This window comes from Phyllopteryx taeniolatus, chromosome 13 (genome assembly GCF_024500385.1).
Source record: "Phyllopteryx taeniolatus isolate TA_2022b chromosome 13, UOR_Ptae_1.2, whole genome shotgun sequence".
In the NCBI taxonomy this organism is placed as follows: Eukaryota; Metazoa; Chordata; class Actinopteri; order Syngnathiformes; family Syngnathidae; genus Phyllopteryx; species Phyllopteryx taeniolatus.
In genome coordinates, this window is record NC_084514.1 from 5910679 (window position 1) to 5927719 (window position 17041).

A 17041-nucleotide genomic window follows, 5' to 3' on the forward strand; every position below is an offset into this window, starting at 1 on the left:
AGTATGTCAAAATGTTAAAAAAGACCAACAGTGGATCCTTAAAAATATGAATTGGAAGATTTAAAAGAAAATATAATCCAAAATGTTTAAACTAAATAAAGCGCAATTATCATACAGTCTAAGTCAATTTGTGCTTCAAAAAAATAGTAAAGCCTTTCTTTGTCCTTCCTATTATAAGCACTACGGTTAAACTTATTTTGAAATGCAAGAGGTTTAAAAATAAAATCTTGAGCAAATAAAAGGGAGGTTGGCGATTTATTATATTGTTTTAAGTTATAAAATTCACAAAAGTTATGAAGGGGTATTAGGCCAATAATCTTGTAAGAATTTGTTGTTTTTTCGGTTTATTCCAGTCATATGTAATATTTCATGAAAAAAGGTAATATAGTCAGAGTAAAATTTACATTTTTTTGTTTAAGATTTTGTATGTTTCAAAATAAAGTCACATTTATTTTAAATAAAAAGTAGCATTTTTTTTAAAGATAAAATACATATTTTTTCAACATAAAAGGGGATGTTTCCAGATAAAAAGTCATGTTTCTTTAGTTGAAAAGGCGTATATGTTTTTAGATAAAAGGTATATTGAAATAAAAAAAAAAAACATGTGTGACAAAAATTTATAAAACTGCGAGATTACGGTCATATTTTATTGAAAAAAAAACAGTGGAAATCTTATGAATTTAAAGTCAAAGTCATATTTTAAGCAAGACTTTATTTTTGTTGTATTACTACTGCCATTATTTTTTCAGTGCTGCCCCGAGTACTCTTTTGCACAAAAGTAACTTCTTAGTCACTTTTATACCAATGAACAATGCCAAAATGTAACATAAATTGGAAGTTTGACCCCAGAACGGATGAATCGTCATTATTTGTTCCAAGAAAACATACCAAAAAACATGTCACAAAATTAGGTACACCTGCACAATCTAATGTATTGCATATGAAAATATTTGGATCAATATCTTGCCAACAAAATATTGCAGTACTGCAAACTACAACCTCAAGAATAAATATATTGTATATATATATCTAGCTGTCAGTCTGTCTGTCGATAGATTATATAGGCAAAGATACATTTTACGCCATATATGTATGATGTTTTTAATGTAATAAGAGTTGTTTGTGCTCTACTTCTGTTTGTCTATCCTCCACCTTCTACCGCTGATTGACAGCGGTTGTTGACGTGAGAAGGCGGGTCAAGTGGAAAGTGGAATTTCTACTTGTTGCAAGCTGCTCCACACGACCGCTGCTGCCTATGTGCGCGTGTTGTCTCTCACAAACACAACACAATGAAGTCATTGCTTCCACCCACTGGAAAAAAACATACACACACTTTATCTGCACAAACTCATGAGATCTTTATGATTTGTGTCAGTCTTCCTTTGGATTTAAAGATAATACAATTACTTTCCATACAGCAGGCAAAGGTGTGCCTAATGATTTTTGACAGATTTGACTGACTGTGGCCGGCCGCATAGCTTTATCCATTCACAAGCGAATATAACACAATTTTACAGCTAATACAAGAGTGGTGCCTCGAAATACGAGTTTATTTCATTCGTGACAGAACACCCATATCTCAAATCATCTTTCCCCTTTGAAATGAATGGAAATGCCATTACTCCGTTACAGCCTCCCCGCAAAAAAAACCCCAAAAAACCCAGCAATTTAGGAGCAACAAGAAAAATAGCACTCTATAATGTTGTACTCTATGAAATCATACACTAATGACATAATTAAATAAAATGTAAAGAATTCAACAATTTTGCCACATTTCAATTCACACTTCAATCCAACATTGTCACATGTCATCCGACATTGTGCTGCTCCTTCTGGTGTGTGCGCATTGGCCATCTGGGGGCAGTATAACACAGACATGCTCCTCAGTTAGCCTCAGTAATATTTGTCATTCTTCTCAGAGAATAAAGAATATATGCGAGTGAGTATTGTTATATTATGTCTAGATGTGCTAAGACTCTTTTTGGGGGGGTGGCAGAAATGTTGACTATCTGCCGAAGTACTGGTTGTTATGAAGTGAGTTGATTGTTATTTTATGCACTCCTGCTGTGCGTTTAGGTATAGGTGTGTTTATAATTTTTAAGAATTTTTTTTGTGTGATCCATTAAATAGCATTTGAGGTTCAGTTGTACCCATAAACATATGGGGGAAAATTGAACAGGGTCGATCTAATTTTTATCATTTCTGTTTTGTTTAATCATTGTGTTATTCTGAAATGCCTGACAGTTCAATTTGAATACCATTAAAATGCAAACAAATGTGTTTTGCCTGATCCCTCATGCTTTCTTGAAAGAATTGTGCACAGCTTACAAATTCTGCCATGGTATTTAAACGACTGTAATTAAACATGAAAAAAGTGCAATTATGAGTCAAAATGTAAAAGTTTAACAGTTTTTCTATGTTTCCAGTACCTTTTGAAGATCCAGGAGCTGAAGGTCCGTCAAGGCCCGGATCTCCTCCAGAGCCTCATAAAGTTCTTCCAGGCCCAGCTCAGGTCAGCTTTTTTCTCTGGCTTGTGTACTTTCCATATATGGAAAGCTGGGTGTCACATAAGTGGGGGGGGGGGGGGGGGGGGGTGACAAATATTTTTTTGTTCTTTTTGGCATAAAAAAATTACATTAGTACATTGTTTTTTTCTGCTGTTGGTTAACCATTTTGCCAATTGGAGCCATACCAGTGGTTGGAAGCGGACTGTTTGAGCGTGTGATGTTGTTTGGACTGAAGTGACACCATGACTCAGCCTTTCTTCACCACCACTCCCACCACTTCTGCTCTCAGTTTCTTTCAGGATGGGCTGAAAGCTGCAGAAAATATTGCTCCCTTTGTGGAGAAACTGGCTTCCTCGGTTCACACGGTAATAAACAGTCGCTTTGTGCATGTCTTTTCTTTTTACCCCGTGAAATGCTGAAGAACGAAATCGATTGAGGACTGTAACACTGGCTAGCACATCACAGCATATCGTAGCACGTGATCAGCAGAGGGATCTTGTTAGCGCTACCTGATTGGATGCAAAGTCCTATTATTTTTCACCATAACTTACATGTCATCTTTTTGTGTTAATGTCATACAGTGGTGCCTTGAGATACGAATTACCCAATTTTTCAAGATACGAGCAGTTGTGAACTTAAGTCAACACACTTTACAATAAGGAGCAGTTTGGCAAATCGTGAGAAATTCATCAAAAAAGAGGCTTCAACATGCCACTCAACATAAAACCAAGAGAAATACACTTTGTGTATTGAAAACAGCCAAAGCCTCTGCTAGCTTAATGCTAATGCTAATTAGCATCTATGTTGCGGCGCTTTAACTCTTTATGTAACGGATTGAAACTAAATGGTTCGGCAACACCTGTAGACAGACAATATAACAATACTCGCAGTCATATACTCTTTGTCCTTTGCATATAACAACTAACATTAGTGCCGTACTTGTGAGGTCAGGAATCAGTTGAGACGTTATTGTGACTCCCACAAGCAATTTAGCAAGGACTTCCTAGAGCTCAGTGGGATTCATAATCTTCTTCTTCTTCTTCTTCTTTTCCTTTTGGGTGAGACAGGCTTTGTATGTCTGGGAGAAGCTAAGTTTAGCCTGGGTTGTTAGTGGACATTACGGAGAATTTAGTTAGCCATTTATTTTTAAGGCTAATGTAAAATGAGTTTGATATGATGTTAAACTGTTTTGGGATCATAATTGGTTGTATATTTACTTGTATATACAGTAACTATTAATTGCTAATTATTCCCAAAAAAAATTAGGGGGTGTGTCAACCACCCACTGTTTTTCACTATGGTAAGAAAGGCTTGTCTCAGCATTCACCCAATTTGAGCATAATAATTTTTTTCCCCCCACAATGAATCACATTCAGTTTTAAAACCTCAAAATGAACTGTTTCCACTGTTTCTTTTCCGCAACAAGCCAAAACTCTTCCTCTGCAAGCACAAGCAGACAATGTTATTGGAAGACATATTTCCCCTGTTAGCACACCATGAAAACGAAAGCTTCCATCACACTTTTCCTCCAAACACTCTCGACTTGTTCCGCTCTGCTCAGACCTGCCCTAGCGCGATGGATGGCACACACAAAAAAAGAAAAGGTTATAAGGTTGCATGCTTTTCTGGTTTGGCACAGTCGACAGAACGCGTCTTCACTCAGACTCGTATTCCAGCTTCCAGAGGACACTGTGTCAGTTGTCTGCATCCGTCTTGGGAAAAGTATTGATGTCTTTAAATCATGTTGCACAGTGAATGACTCACTGTTGTTTGCTTGTCTTTTGGGGGAAGAAAAGCATGACCTCTGAGTACTACACACCCTGGTTCTAAGTCTGGTCTGTGATACTAGGATTGTGACTCAAAGCTCCTAAGTCCTGAGCTACCTCCCCACCCTCAAAATCAAGATTTTATACAATCATACTGTCATTACAGTGCAGTAATCTCTCCTCACTGGGTGAAGGACCATGACTTGCTAAAAACTGTGACTAACTGATGCACCCCAAAAAAGTTGATAATTGCCCATAGTAATGGTTTTGATTGTATATAGACCAAAAACTATGAACACAGAACAGTTCAGAATCAGAATCTCATCTGACAACATTACCCTAAAATAAATGGCTTACAGACTATTTTATCTAAAAAAGAAAATGGATCGAAAGTGCGCATAGACGTACATAAGACGCTCCGTAGTTTCCACTAACAACCCAGGCTAAATGTAGTTCAACCCCAACATACAAAGCTTGTTTCTGTGGCGAGATGAACCAATTCAAAAGAGTTCTTTGACACCATGGTATCCATCCATCCGTCCATTTTTTGTATCGCCGATCCTCACTCGGGTCACGGAAGAACTGAAGCCTATTCCAACTGACTTCAGGCAAAAGACTCGCTACACCCTGGACTGGTTGCCATCCAATCACAGGGCACATATAGACAAACAAGCATTCACACACTCACATTCTCACCTAGGGGCAATTTAGCCCAACCTAACCTAAAAAGCATGTTGTTGGAATCTGGGAGGAATTGGGATTACATGGAGAAAACCCACGCAAGCACAGAGAGTACATGCGAACTGCACACAGGAAGGCATTAGCCCGGATTCGAACCCAGAGGCCGATGTGTCAGCCACCATGCCGCCGACACAGATGTCCTATTTTATTATTTAGACATGGCTTTGACGCAATCTTGTGGTACCTTAAGGTTGTTTCAGAAAGAGCACAAAAACGCAAATAGGTGAGTTTTTAGCAAATAGATGAGAATAGGTTCAGCAGAAAAAATGCAAATAGGAGAATTTGTAAATAGTGAACGGGGAATACGTAGAAAAAAAACAACCAAGCAATAAAACGTTTTTGTCTGAGGTAAAATGCTTCAGTATTCATCATAAAACTCACTCACTGTGCGTTCACACAGCCAATGCGGCTTCATACATTCAGGTAATTATTGTAGAGACAGTTGCTTTCAACACACACCTGACATCACTTTTTGTCCCTATTGTGTTGTCTAAAGCAGTCGTCGTTTTCTGAGTATTGATTATTTTATACACGCATCTAATTGTCTAACGTGGCAATATCCCACTTCACTGGATTCTGTGTGATTGTCACAGACGAATAAATGCTAGCTCAACTGTTACGTTTGTTCATTTGTTTCTCTGTTCATCTGTTTTGTTTTCTTTTGATTTTGTGGTAGGTACGACTAGACCAGGACGAGGAAGTCAAACAACTCACTCAGCTGAGGGATTCTCTTCGCTTGCTCCTGCAAGTGGACGGCAAAGAGGTAAATCTGGAAAGTTAATAGCACATTCCTCAGCATAAATCACAAACTGTTTCGAGACATTTGCGTCAAGATTTTTAGAACGCGGGAGTGCGAAGGCCATCTTGAAATTGCTTTGCTTCTTTGCCGTTATTATTGTTCGGCTAAATAAATGGACATTTTAAGTGCTTTCCCATATGCAAAAATTCCCAAATTATGTTTGCTTGTTCATTCTTGTGAAAAGTTAAGTTTAGTGATGGTTGCTGCCATAACCTCCTAAAATTGGCTGGGTTAAAAAGAAAGAAAAAAACATCGGCCCCAAAGTCAGTTTCCTGTAGAAACATGTATATCATGAGTTGAGCCACAAAAAAGTCTTATAAAACCATGACTGAAAAGACACAGGAAGTGTGTCATTTTGGTTTGAAGCAGCCATTTTAGGGTCATTTGGGCTATTTTCATTGGTCTTGAACTTTGAAAGTTGAACTTTCATCCGATTGCATCCTAAATGGAGCCACTAGCTCCACTGTGAGCAATTTGAATTTTCATTTTCATCATTGTGTGTGTGGATGAAAGCAGTTTTGTGTGTGTGAAAGAATCAGAAATGTTATTTTTATTTTTTTGTGCCAGGAATATCTAAACAGGAAGAACTCGGGCAACGGCTACAGCATCCACCAGCCACAGGGCAACAAGCAGTACGGGACTGAGAAGTCGGGTTTCTTACTCAAAAAGAGTGACGGGTGAGTAAAAGATCATCACCTGGTGTAAATTTTCTCTCATATAGAATAGATGTTAGAGCACAGAGATGAGTGCATGGAACAAGAAGGGGGAGGTTGTGGTGCTTGTGATGATGGGGGAGGATAAGGGGGTCTCATACTTGGTTCCCCCCTCAGCTGGTTTCCATTACCCTGACAAGAAGATTCAAACAGGGGCCCCTCCTCTTACTTTTTGCGGGCTAAGTGGTTTTGTTGAGTGGATCCAGCTTTTGGAAACACACACGTGCGCACATACACACACACACACACACCATGCATACTAGGGGTTTCCATGTTTATGGTGCGTTTTTAAGGTTTGAAAAGTTAGGCTCGGAAAGGGCTCGTCACTAATGCTTGTCATTTTTTCACCTACAGGATCAGAAAAGTGTGGCAGAAGAGGAAATGTGGAGTCAAATTTGGCTGCCTTACCATCTCTCACAGCACGGTGAGGACCACCAATACAATAGAATGCAACAGAATAAGCCTTTATTACACCGTCAGTGGTGGAATTCTGTTTTTACAGCAGCACATGAGAATAAAAAAAAAAAATATATATATATATATATATATATATATATATATATATATATATATATATATATATTATATCTGTGTGTTTGTGTTCAGATCAATCGACCACCGGCCAAGCTCAATCTCCTGACCTGTCAGGTGCGACCGAACCCGGAGGACCGCAGAGCCTTTGACCTAGTTACTCGTGAGTTTTATCTTTGACCCTTGACCATGACTTGCTTGGCATTCTTGAAATTCTTGAAAATATGTGAATTTTCATGGTTTTTCCTATGAAAAAGTAGTAAAAAGTGTAGTAACAAGAGAAATTCTGTCTGAATTGTTTGCTCGTTTGGTGGAGAAATAAAACAAAGCATAAACCTGTATGTTAAACTTGCATAATTTGGTGTTGGAGAAGTGATTCAAATGTATTTACTAGGCTTTACACGATCAGGATTCTTGGGGCCGATCACCGATCAGCAAGTTTAAAAAAAAAAAAACAATCACCGATCTGATCACAAGATGGAGCAATGTGTCTATTTACATGACGTGTTCATTTATTGTATGTACTTGTGTACTGTATACTGTATCCATCCATCCATCCATCCATTTTCTGTACAGCTTATCCTCACAAGGGTTGCGGGGGTGCTGTAGCCCATCCGCCCCAGTTCAAATTATTCTCTAGCATTTTAGACAAAAGTTAAAACACCAATGACCTCTACAGGGCATTCAAGGATTGGCCACTGACATAAGTTTAGGTCCAATCAACATTACAACTGACAGAAATAATGGGTGCTAACTAACTGTAATTAAATTACTTTATTGCAATTAAATTACTTTCATACATACTGTTAATGACATGCTTAGTCTAACTTTCTCACTGTCCCGGCTATATGGACGGGTGTTGTCCAGAGTTCGAGTCCGTTTGACAGTTCTTTTTCTTTTTTTCCCCCCACGCTGCATTGCTTGAAGGCGGCATGCTCCTCGTGTACATTCTTCAGGTGCTCAATCAAATTTGTTGTGTTGAAGCATTTAGATGACGTTCCCCACGACGTACTTCAGTTATGCACAGACTGCAAATAACTTACGTGTTGTTTGTCTGAGACACCGCAAAATAGTCCCACACTGACGACATGTTTTTTTCACCAACAATTTTGAAAACTCTTTATTGGCTGTCAGATAGCTACAATACTGCGCAACAAGACACATGACAAGGCTAAAAATAAACTAGCTTTTGCATTCTTACGCGACAAAGACACGGAGTAAAATGTCTTGTGCGGAGCCGATCGACGACGTCATTGATCGGATCGACGACTTATGACATGAAAGCCGATCATCATAAAATGCTAATTATCGGCCGATACCGATAACGCCGATCAGATCGATGTAAAGTCTAGTATTTACTATGTTATTAATGTATACTTATTTTTATAGTGAATGTCTCATTGTCTCATTGATATATTTTATATTTATTATAGTGTTTAATGTATTTGATAAATAATCAATAGCAAAGTCGGGGTAAATATTGATTGAGTGGTAAAATATTAATTTGTTGATATTAACATTTATTTACAGTTTACAATAAAATCAAATCTGTATATTTATATTAATGTCGTTAACTATATCTATTATTTTATCTTATTCATAAATTTTTCAAATTATTTTACTATTTAGATTGTTTTTCTTATTTTCACATTACACTTTAGTGAGATTATTTTTAGTTTGTTTTATTATTTTTTAATACATAATTATGTATTTAAAGTTTAGAATAGGATGTTTTTTTGTTTAAAATTTTTTTTTGGGGGGGGGGGCATAACACGTTTATGAAGTGATACAATTAAAATGTCCTTCTTTGCCTAGTAAAATGTCCTTCTATGCCAGCCTCTTTATACTTTACTCTTAATCTCAAGTGTCTTTCATTTCTCGTCAGGCTTTATCTCAGCTTTTTCAGTTCAACTGTCCTACCTTCATTGTCAGAATGAAAGTCTTTTTCATTGCCAATGCTCTTTGTTTTCAACAGATAACCGGACATACCATTTCCAGACAGAGGACGAGCAGGAATGTGTGATGTAAGAATTAGATTGTGCATTCACCTTGGTCTCCTTATCTCATCCTGTCTGTGCTGCAGGTCACTGCATGCCCTGTTAATGTTCAGCTTATGTGTGTGCTTAAAAGCCGAGGATATGAATAATAAAAACGTTGAACTGAAAGTGACACTTTTAATTTGCTGTTACAATATAATAAATGAGGATTTTTTTAAAAAAATATTTCTTATTAGATAGCATGGTGTCCCTAATAAAGTGCATCTAGGGTGTCATCAGGTCTGTACAACAATGACGGGAAACTAAAGGACATTGAAAAGGAAAGGAAAGCGCTATTATTAGAGGGATCACTTTTGTCCAGATGGTGTTGGGTGGGAATTCCCTCTGCGCTAACACTGCAAGGAAGCTTTGTGTGTTTTAATGTGGGAATGGGGAAAAATGCTTGATAGATTTTTGGACCTTGTGTAACTTGATAATTAGTTTCATGTTTTATGGCGAGGAATCAAAATGTGATGCCCTGCTCTGCCCACACGCGCGGTCTAAAGATCAAATCCCTCACAATCTATTGTTACCCATCTGTTCGGATTTGCCAAAACTGTAAAACAGCCGCTTTAAACCAAAATGGCAGACTTCCTGTGTCTCTTTGGGCATGGTTTCTTGAGACTTTTCTGTGGGCATACTTAAGATGGACATGACTACCAAGTCTCACATTGCTAAGTGAAACTGACTTTGGGGGCTGGATTTGCTCCAACCTTATGGTACTCGGTTATTAGAGTTTCCTGTTTTATAGCCAGTCATCGAATTTGGATACCATTCTCCGCCCTCACGCAATGACAAAATCTTTAATTCCTTCCAATTTAGTGGTTACCCATCTGTCTAGTATATGTAGTTGAAACTTCGTAGGAATCAGACAACAATCTCTATGACAAGGAATTCTTGAAATGGCCAAAATGACCGCAAATTGGGCGCTTCAAACCCAAACGACTGACCTATGTCTTTTTGGGCATGATTTTCAGGCTTTTCTGTGCGTCTACTCGGAAAAGGCCTGCCTAATTTCTAAATTAACCAAATTTCATTATGCTAAGTGACATTGGCTCTGGGGGCTAAATCATCAAAATGTTCCATAGGGCTTTTTTTATGGTGTGCTTTGGCCGTAATAAATAACATATGAATGCGTGTGTTGGTCAGCTGGGTGTCGGTGCTTCAGAACAGCAAGGAGGAGGCCCTGAACACGGCACTGGGAGGAGATCAGCTCCACCTCCAGGACAGCGGCCTGCAGGAACTTTCCAGATCTATTATCAGCGAACTTCGCCACATGCCCGGCAACGAGGCCTGCGCTGACTGCGGCGCACCAGGTCATAAGTCTTATACTTAAATGATTGATTGAACTTTTTATTTCAAACATCCATCCATCCATTTTCTGAGCCGCTTCTCCTCACAAGGGTCGCGGGCGTGCTGGAGCCTATTCCAGCCATCTTCGGGCAGGAGGCGGTGTACACCCTGAACTGGTTGCCAGCCAATCGCAGGGCACATACAAACAAACAACCATTCGCACTCATATTCACACCTATGGGCAATTTAGAGTCGTCAATTAACCTACCACGCATGTTTTTTGGGATGTGGGAGGAAACCGGAGTGCCCGGAGAAAACCCACGCAGGCACGGGGAGAACATGCAAACTCCACAGAGGCGGGGCGGGGTATTTCAAACATGCGGTAGAAAAAAAAGACAAATCTACAGTATAAATATGTATACTGAAACACCGTGAACTGCCAGTTGGAAAAGTAGCAGGCCGAAGTTAAATTATCCATGAACAGGTGCAATCCAAAATACATACAGTACATGCATATAATAACATAATGTATGCATAATTTCCTCATACCCAAAATACCTATACGCACATACAACAAAGAGCAGTTAAACATACATTGATGCCTTGAGATTTGAATTTAATTTGTTCCGTAACCACTCTCGTAACTCAAAATACTGCATCTCAAATCATCTTTTCTACTGGAAATGAATGGAAATGTCATTAATCTGTTCTAGCTTTCCCCCAAAAAACCATCAGAAATTCTTGTAATGTGTATTTTAATTAGGAAAATGGCACTTAATAATATTGTACTTGATAAAACACTGACAGTACGGACATAATTCCATCGAATTAAAATGAATTAAACAGTTTTTGTCACACTGCACACTTTGGCCAACTCGGTGCAGTGTAAGAGAGATAGACAGCTATAGTGTTCAGTGAGACGTTTTAATTCCCCTCAGCTCTTCAGTACAGCATAAGTATTAGTCGGGTGGTGTAATTCTTTTAGTTTGACAGTAAACTTCAACTGAGAGTGGCAATGAACAGCTTGAAGGCTCTTTTTTTTTTGAAGATTGTTCATTATTTGCCAAAGTGCTGCTAATTGTGAAGTGAATTGGAGTAGAACCAAACAGACTCCCAAAAAATTGGCGTGAGTTTTGAGCAGAACAGTGGTGCCATAGCAGAGGTCTTTGTGGAGGTATTGCAACTTCCCATAGCTGATGTCATGTTAATCTTGTCTGTTTTGACACAATCAGCGAAGGTCTGTGTTTATTTATTTTATTTGACCTTTCATTTCATCATAGATCCAACATGGCTGTCCACTAATCTCGGCATTCTGACCTGCATCGAATGCTCGGGGATCCACAGAGAACTGGGTGTCCACTACTCCAGGATCCAGTCACTGACCCTGGACCTCCTGAGCACCTCTGAGTTACTGGTACTAATGTGATGCACTGTGATTAAAGTACAATAAGGACATACTCATGAGTATTCGAACCATTCAAACCATGCTTGGGTCCTCTTGACACCTGAAGTACGTTTGGCGTGTGTGAATGTTCTGTTTCGAACTCGAGATGGGTATACTTATGTAGACATTGGAAGAAGAATGGCATGGCCCAACATGATTTCATACTATTGTCAGTTATTCGCGATAGCCGCCACCGTGAACAGTTGGAATAAACTGAATGGCTAAAAACGATCATCCAAGGCACGCTCGGTCACCCACTATGGCTCTGATACAATTTCTCCTTTCGGTAATAATTTATGTTAGTCATCACTGTGCACAATAGAATAGACAGTAGACAGAGACTTAAAATAATCCACAGTCAAAAATAGCATGCGAGGTCATGCACAGGTACATGTACTACTATCCCTTAATTAATATGAGGTTGCCTTCAGCCAATTTTTCATGATAACCACCACCTTCATGATAGAAATGAACAGAACAAGTAGTAGAAATGATCCAGTGAGAAATGTCCCCATCACACTCAGTGCTGTGCTCGTTCATATGCATGCCAAATATACGTCATATGTATACGCTCGCCCCGCACAATGGAAATAAGCAGTACGACTAGGAATAACCCACAGTCAAAAAATTTCACAACATCCTTGGTCACACACGGAGATGTGTGAGTACTATGATTATGCCATCACTCTTCTAGGCAGTGGCCTTGTGCAACACAAATGAACAATGACTGGTAATGTAGTTAGTATCTTATAATTCAATTGATGGCTCCTCTTGCAACAATACAAATAAACAACAGCTAGAAATAATTCGCAGTCAAAAAAGTCCACGGTATGCTAAGTCATGCGTGGGCTGATGTATTATCATGATAACTACCACCTTGCACTGTACTCAACACTCTATTCAAATCAATTCTATTTATAGAGCACTTTTAAAAACAACTGCAGCTGAAACAAAGTTCTGGACATGAATAGAAATGAAACATAAATCAGCTTCTTTGCTGGACTACTAGAGTGGCTCCAACAAATTCCTTGTTTTTAAACATACTTGGCCAATAAAGATGTTTTGGATAAGACAATTGAATAATTACATAAAAACAATAACAGTAACAAAGTTAAAGACACCTTAATAAGGGCTCAAGTATCGTGCTGTGTTTAACGCCAATTAATAAAAATGTTTTTTTTTAAAATGGACAGCAAAGGGGCTTGTCTAATGTGCACCAGCAGGGCAGTCCATAATTTGGGACAGCACCAGAAAAGGCCCTATCCCCTATAAGCTTCCATTTAAAGGAGGACTGGCTCACTCCAAAATAAAGTACGTAACAGTAATCCAGCTGAGATGTGATGAAAGCATGGACTACGGTTTCAAAGTGTTGTTGTGTAAAAAAAGACCACCTTTGTCAGCTGCCTAAAGTAAAAAAAAAAAACTGGACTTTACTACTTCGCTAATTAGAAGTAAAGCATTTATAAAGACAACAACCGGGGAAAAAAATGAACGAAGACGAAACAAAGACGAACATTGTTTTTGTGTGTGTGACAGTTGGCGGTCAGCATTGGTAACACAAGATTCAACGACTTCATGGAAGCAGGTCTTCCAAGTGATACTATCAAACCTTTGCCACAGAGTGACATGTGAGTCCGTTTTACTGCAACTAATATTAGATCTTAAATCTAATTTCTAATCTAATAATTTAAATTTGCTCTTCTAGGAATGCCAGAAAGGAGTACATTGTCGCAAAGTACGCCGAGCGCCGCTACGTCCTGCGCAGGGAAGCGACGGAACCCGGCCAGCTGTACGACGCTGTGAAGAGTCGGGACCTGAGCTCTCTGCTGCAGCTCTTCGCCGAGGGAGCAGACCTTACCAGACCGCTCTCGGCGAACGACGGGCATGTGAGTACCATTGACATCATAGCATGTGAGCAGCGAAAGGGATGACATCAAAGGAATATGATTAAACACTCATGGTACAGTAAATTCAGCAAATCAAGCACATTAATATTATTAAATCAAAATCATTATGGAATATCATGGCAATCCCTATGCACCATGCAAAGAACATGTTCGAAAATTTGGAGGAGAGGCTATCACATCATTGTCGCAATTTGGCATTGCCGCACACTGCACAATGCTGTGGAACCCGAAAAGGAGTCTCGACTCCATTCATTTAAATGTATGCAGCAAGGTACTACCACACGTGTATATTTTCACCACAAGCGTCACTTTTTCATCCACCAAAAATGATGAATATAGTGAAGTATAAAAAAGAAAAAAGAAACATAAAACAAAGAGAAATACAAGTGTATGTAAAACAACCACTACGCTTAGTCTTTAGTCAGCTAACTTAATGCTAATGCTAAATGCACACGTGTTAAAAGTATAAATGCAATTACGGTGCATACGATACACCTTCTGCTCCGTGTTAACCAAGGGGGTATTACACCAGTGACGTGTGTGTACTTTGTTTGTACTGGTTGGATGTCGTTTGTTATTTCAGCTTTGAGGCCGGAGCTCACGTCACTCAAGAGTGAATGGGACAACTCGGTTGAATTACACACATGCATAATAACCTTCTGTGCTGCTTTTATTTATTTAATTATTTATTTTGGTCTTTCATCTTCTTGCCATCTTGTGAGCATGCATAAATCTGTATGGAGTTTTTAGATGTTTAAAAGGGGTGGGGATGTTGCACAAGAAACTCATGATATCAGCTGATGTTTGCACTGGGTTTCCATCTCATGTTGGATGTCCTTCAAAATCAGAAGGGTTCTTGTCAGGGATGTGGACAGGAGTCACATGACTTGGACTCGAGTCAGACTTGAGTCATGAATTGGGTGACTTTTGACTAGACTTGACAATATGTTAAAATACTTGGACTTGAACAGCAGTGACTCGTGACTTCACTTGAATGACCAAGAGGTCATTCTTTCACACACTAAAGTAATGGTTTCATTAAAAATTAATATTTTCCAAGAACCACTGTTAACATACTCAGAAATGACAAAGACATTTAATGTAACAATGAGGATGCTAATTATTGCAACAACAAAAAACATTGTTTGAATCGCGCAGCTTGACGTCATGTTTGCTTGTTTCCGTTAGCATTAGCAGCTAGCTTTGTGAGCGCTCACGCAAATTGTTACATGGCAGGCCGGCCGTGCGCTGTCTGGGCTACCTATACATTACTCTGGTTTCGTCAGTGTAGTGTTCTCAAGAATCAGCCTTGTACTGTATTTCTTTTTTCCATCCATTTTCTTTACCGCTTATCCTCACTAGGGTTGCGGGTATTTCTTTTTTTGATTCGCTTTATTTACCAATCGACCAGCACACAGCATCTATTCGACATGAAACTACATTCTTCTTTGTGTCCTTTTCTTCACCTCTTTTTGATATACTAGCTTACATAGTACCCCCTAGTTTAAGATTCAAACTGAAATCTGTCTAATATTTGTGTTTGAAATTGACTCACTAGAAATGTTTGTAGACAAGAAAATGCGGTTTCCTGCTATATGCACAAATTAATTAAAAAAAATACTGTTGATCATCTAAAAGAGGAAACCAATTGGTCGTTGATTATTAAGTGAAATGTCTCATTTTCTCTTGTGTATTCATAATTGCTATTTAACCAAACAAAAATATGATTTATCCTTATACTTGATTATACTTACTTGATCTGTTTCATTTCATTTAAGAAACAAAGTGAGAAAACGTAATTCATCGCATAGGATTTGCATAGAATAACTGACTTTTTTTGAAGCGGCAATAAACTAACCCTTTGACGACTGGTTTTGAAGGTGCTAAAATATTGATCAGACCCCTAGTTTTCTTATAAAGGTTCAATACACTTATCATTTTTTTTTAAATAAAAGATATGGATTTTAAAATATATTAAATATATAAATGAAGTATATCATGTATACATATTAATTAAATAAATACCCTAAGATGTTTTGACTGGTGGATCACTGCCCCACTTGACCCCAGTGCAAGCGGATTGCATAGCAAACTGGATCTGCGCCAACATTTATTTCATGTGTTTCTTGAAAGTCCTCCTAACATGTCTTCATGTTTTTCTTCCCATGAAGGGTCTGAAAGAAACCTCTCTTCATTTGGCCGTGCGTCTGGAAGAAAGAAGCTCTCTGGCTATCGTGGACTTCTTGTGCCAGAACAGGTCAGGCAGAAACACAGCAGTCAGACACAATGGCGTGCTTCATGTCCGATAGACCGTTTCACATGCACATCCGGGTGGCAATTGCGCTGATAACACTACTAGTAAACAAACGCTTCTACATGATGTCATTTTGAACAAGGCAGAGCGATTGAGATTTTAGCCTTTTTCTCTACAGACGTAGTTTAAAGGAGGTCCAGGCACAGTATTCAGGGGGCACTGCCCCCCCCGCCCCCCCCCCCATCATCATTAAAACCCCATAGAGTGAATCTTAATGGTGTTTCTGACCCGACAGCAACTGCTTGGAGAAGAGGACAGCGGAAGGCAACACAGCTCTGCACTACAGCGTCCTCCATCACAAGCCCGAGTCACTCAAGTTGCTCCTCAAAGCCAAGGCTACTCTTCACATAGGTACCACTTACTCTCTGTCTTCATACAAGGACATTTGAACATGAAATATGTTAATTATGATTGTTTTGTTCTGTTTAGTGAACTCTGCAGGAGAGACTGCCCTTGATATCGCCAGGAGGCTGCAGCACACACAATGTGTTGAGCTGGTGAGACCTCCCTGCACTCGTTCGTCTACATGAGATTACACATTTTTAATTGAAAACTCATAAGAATGTGAAATAATTTCAAACCATGACTTAAAACCCTAACTTCAATCCCAAACTAGTGTTTGAAACTTTAAACCTTGTTTGAAATCTTAGCCTGAGCTTGAAACCCTAATTTTGAAACTTGAACCCATGTTTGAAACCCCAATTTAAAACTCTAACCCTTGCGTGAAACTCTAATTTGAAGCCCAAATACGAGTTTGAAACCATAACCATTGCTTGGAACCCTATTTTGAAACCTTAACCCATTGTTTGAATCACTAACCCTAATTTTTAACCCCAATTTGAAAACGCAACGCGTGTTTGAAACGCCAAACCAGTCTTAAAACCCTAATTTTAAACCTTAACTCTTGAAACCCTATACCTAATTTAAAAACTTACTTTGAAACCTTAACTCTTGCTAGAAATACTAACCCTGATTTGAAAACATAACCGA

General features: G+C 38.8%; 1 protein-coding gene across 2 annotated transcripts in view; it reads left to right on the top strand.

Moving 5' to 3' along the window:
- asap3 (ArfGAP with SH3 domain, ankyrin repeat and PH domain 3) overlaps positions 1-17041 on the top strand; it is a 39552-nt gene that overhangs the window by 16254 nt on the left and 6257 nt on the right. For both annotated transcript variants that reach the window (XM_061793684.1, XM_061793683.1), the window contains exons 7-20: positions 2427-2512; positions 2797-2872; positions 5691-5777; positions 6381-6490; positions 6881-6950; positions 7133-7220; positions 9033-9081; positions 10243-10409; positions 11667-11800; positions 13367-13458; positions 13536-13716; positions 15909-15994; positions 16287-16402; positions 16481-16548. In XM_061793684.1, the coding sequence (XP_061649668.1) occupies positions 2427-2512; positions 2797-2872; positions 5691-5777; positions 6381-6490; positions 6881-6950; positions 7133-7220; positions 9033-9081; positions 10243-10409; positions 11667-11800; positions 13367-13458; positions 13536-13716; positions 15909-15994; positions 16287-16402; positions 16481-16548 (1410 nt within the window). The remainder of the gene's footprint in view (positions 1-2426; positions 2513-2796; positions 2873-5690; positions 5778-6380; positions 6491-6880; positions 6951-7132; positions 7221-9032; positions 9082-10242; positions 10410-11666; positions 11801-13366; positions 13459-13535; positions 13717-15908; positions 15995-16286; positions 16403-16480; positions 16549-17041) is intronic.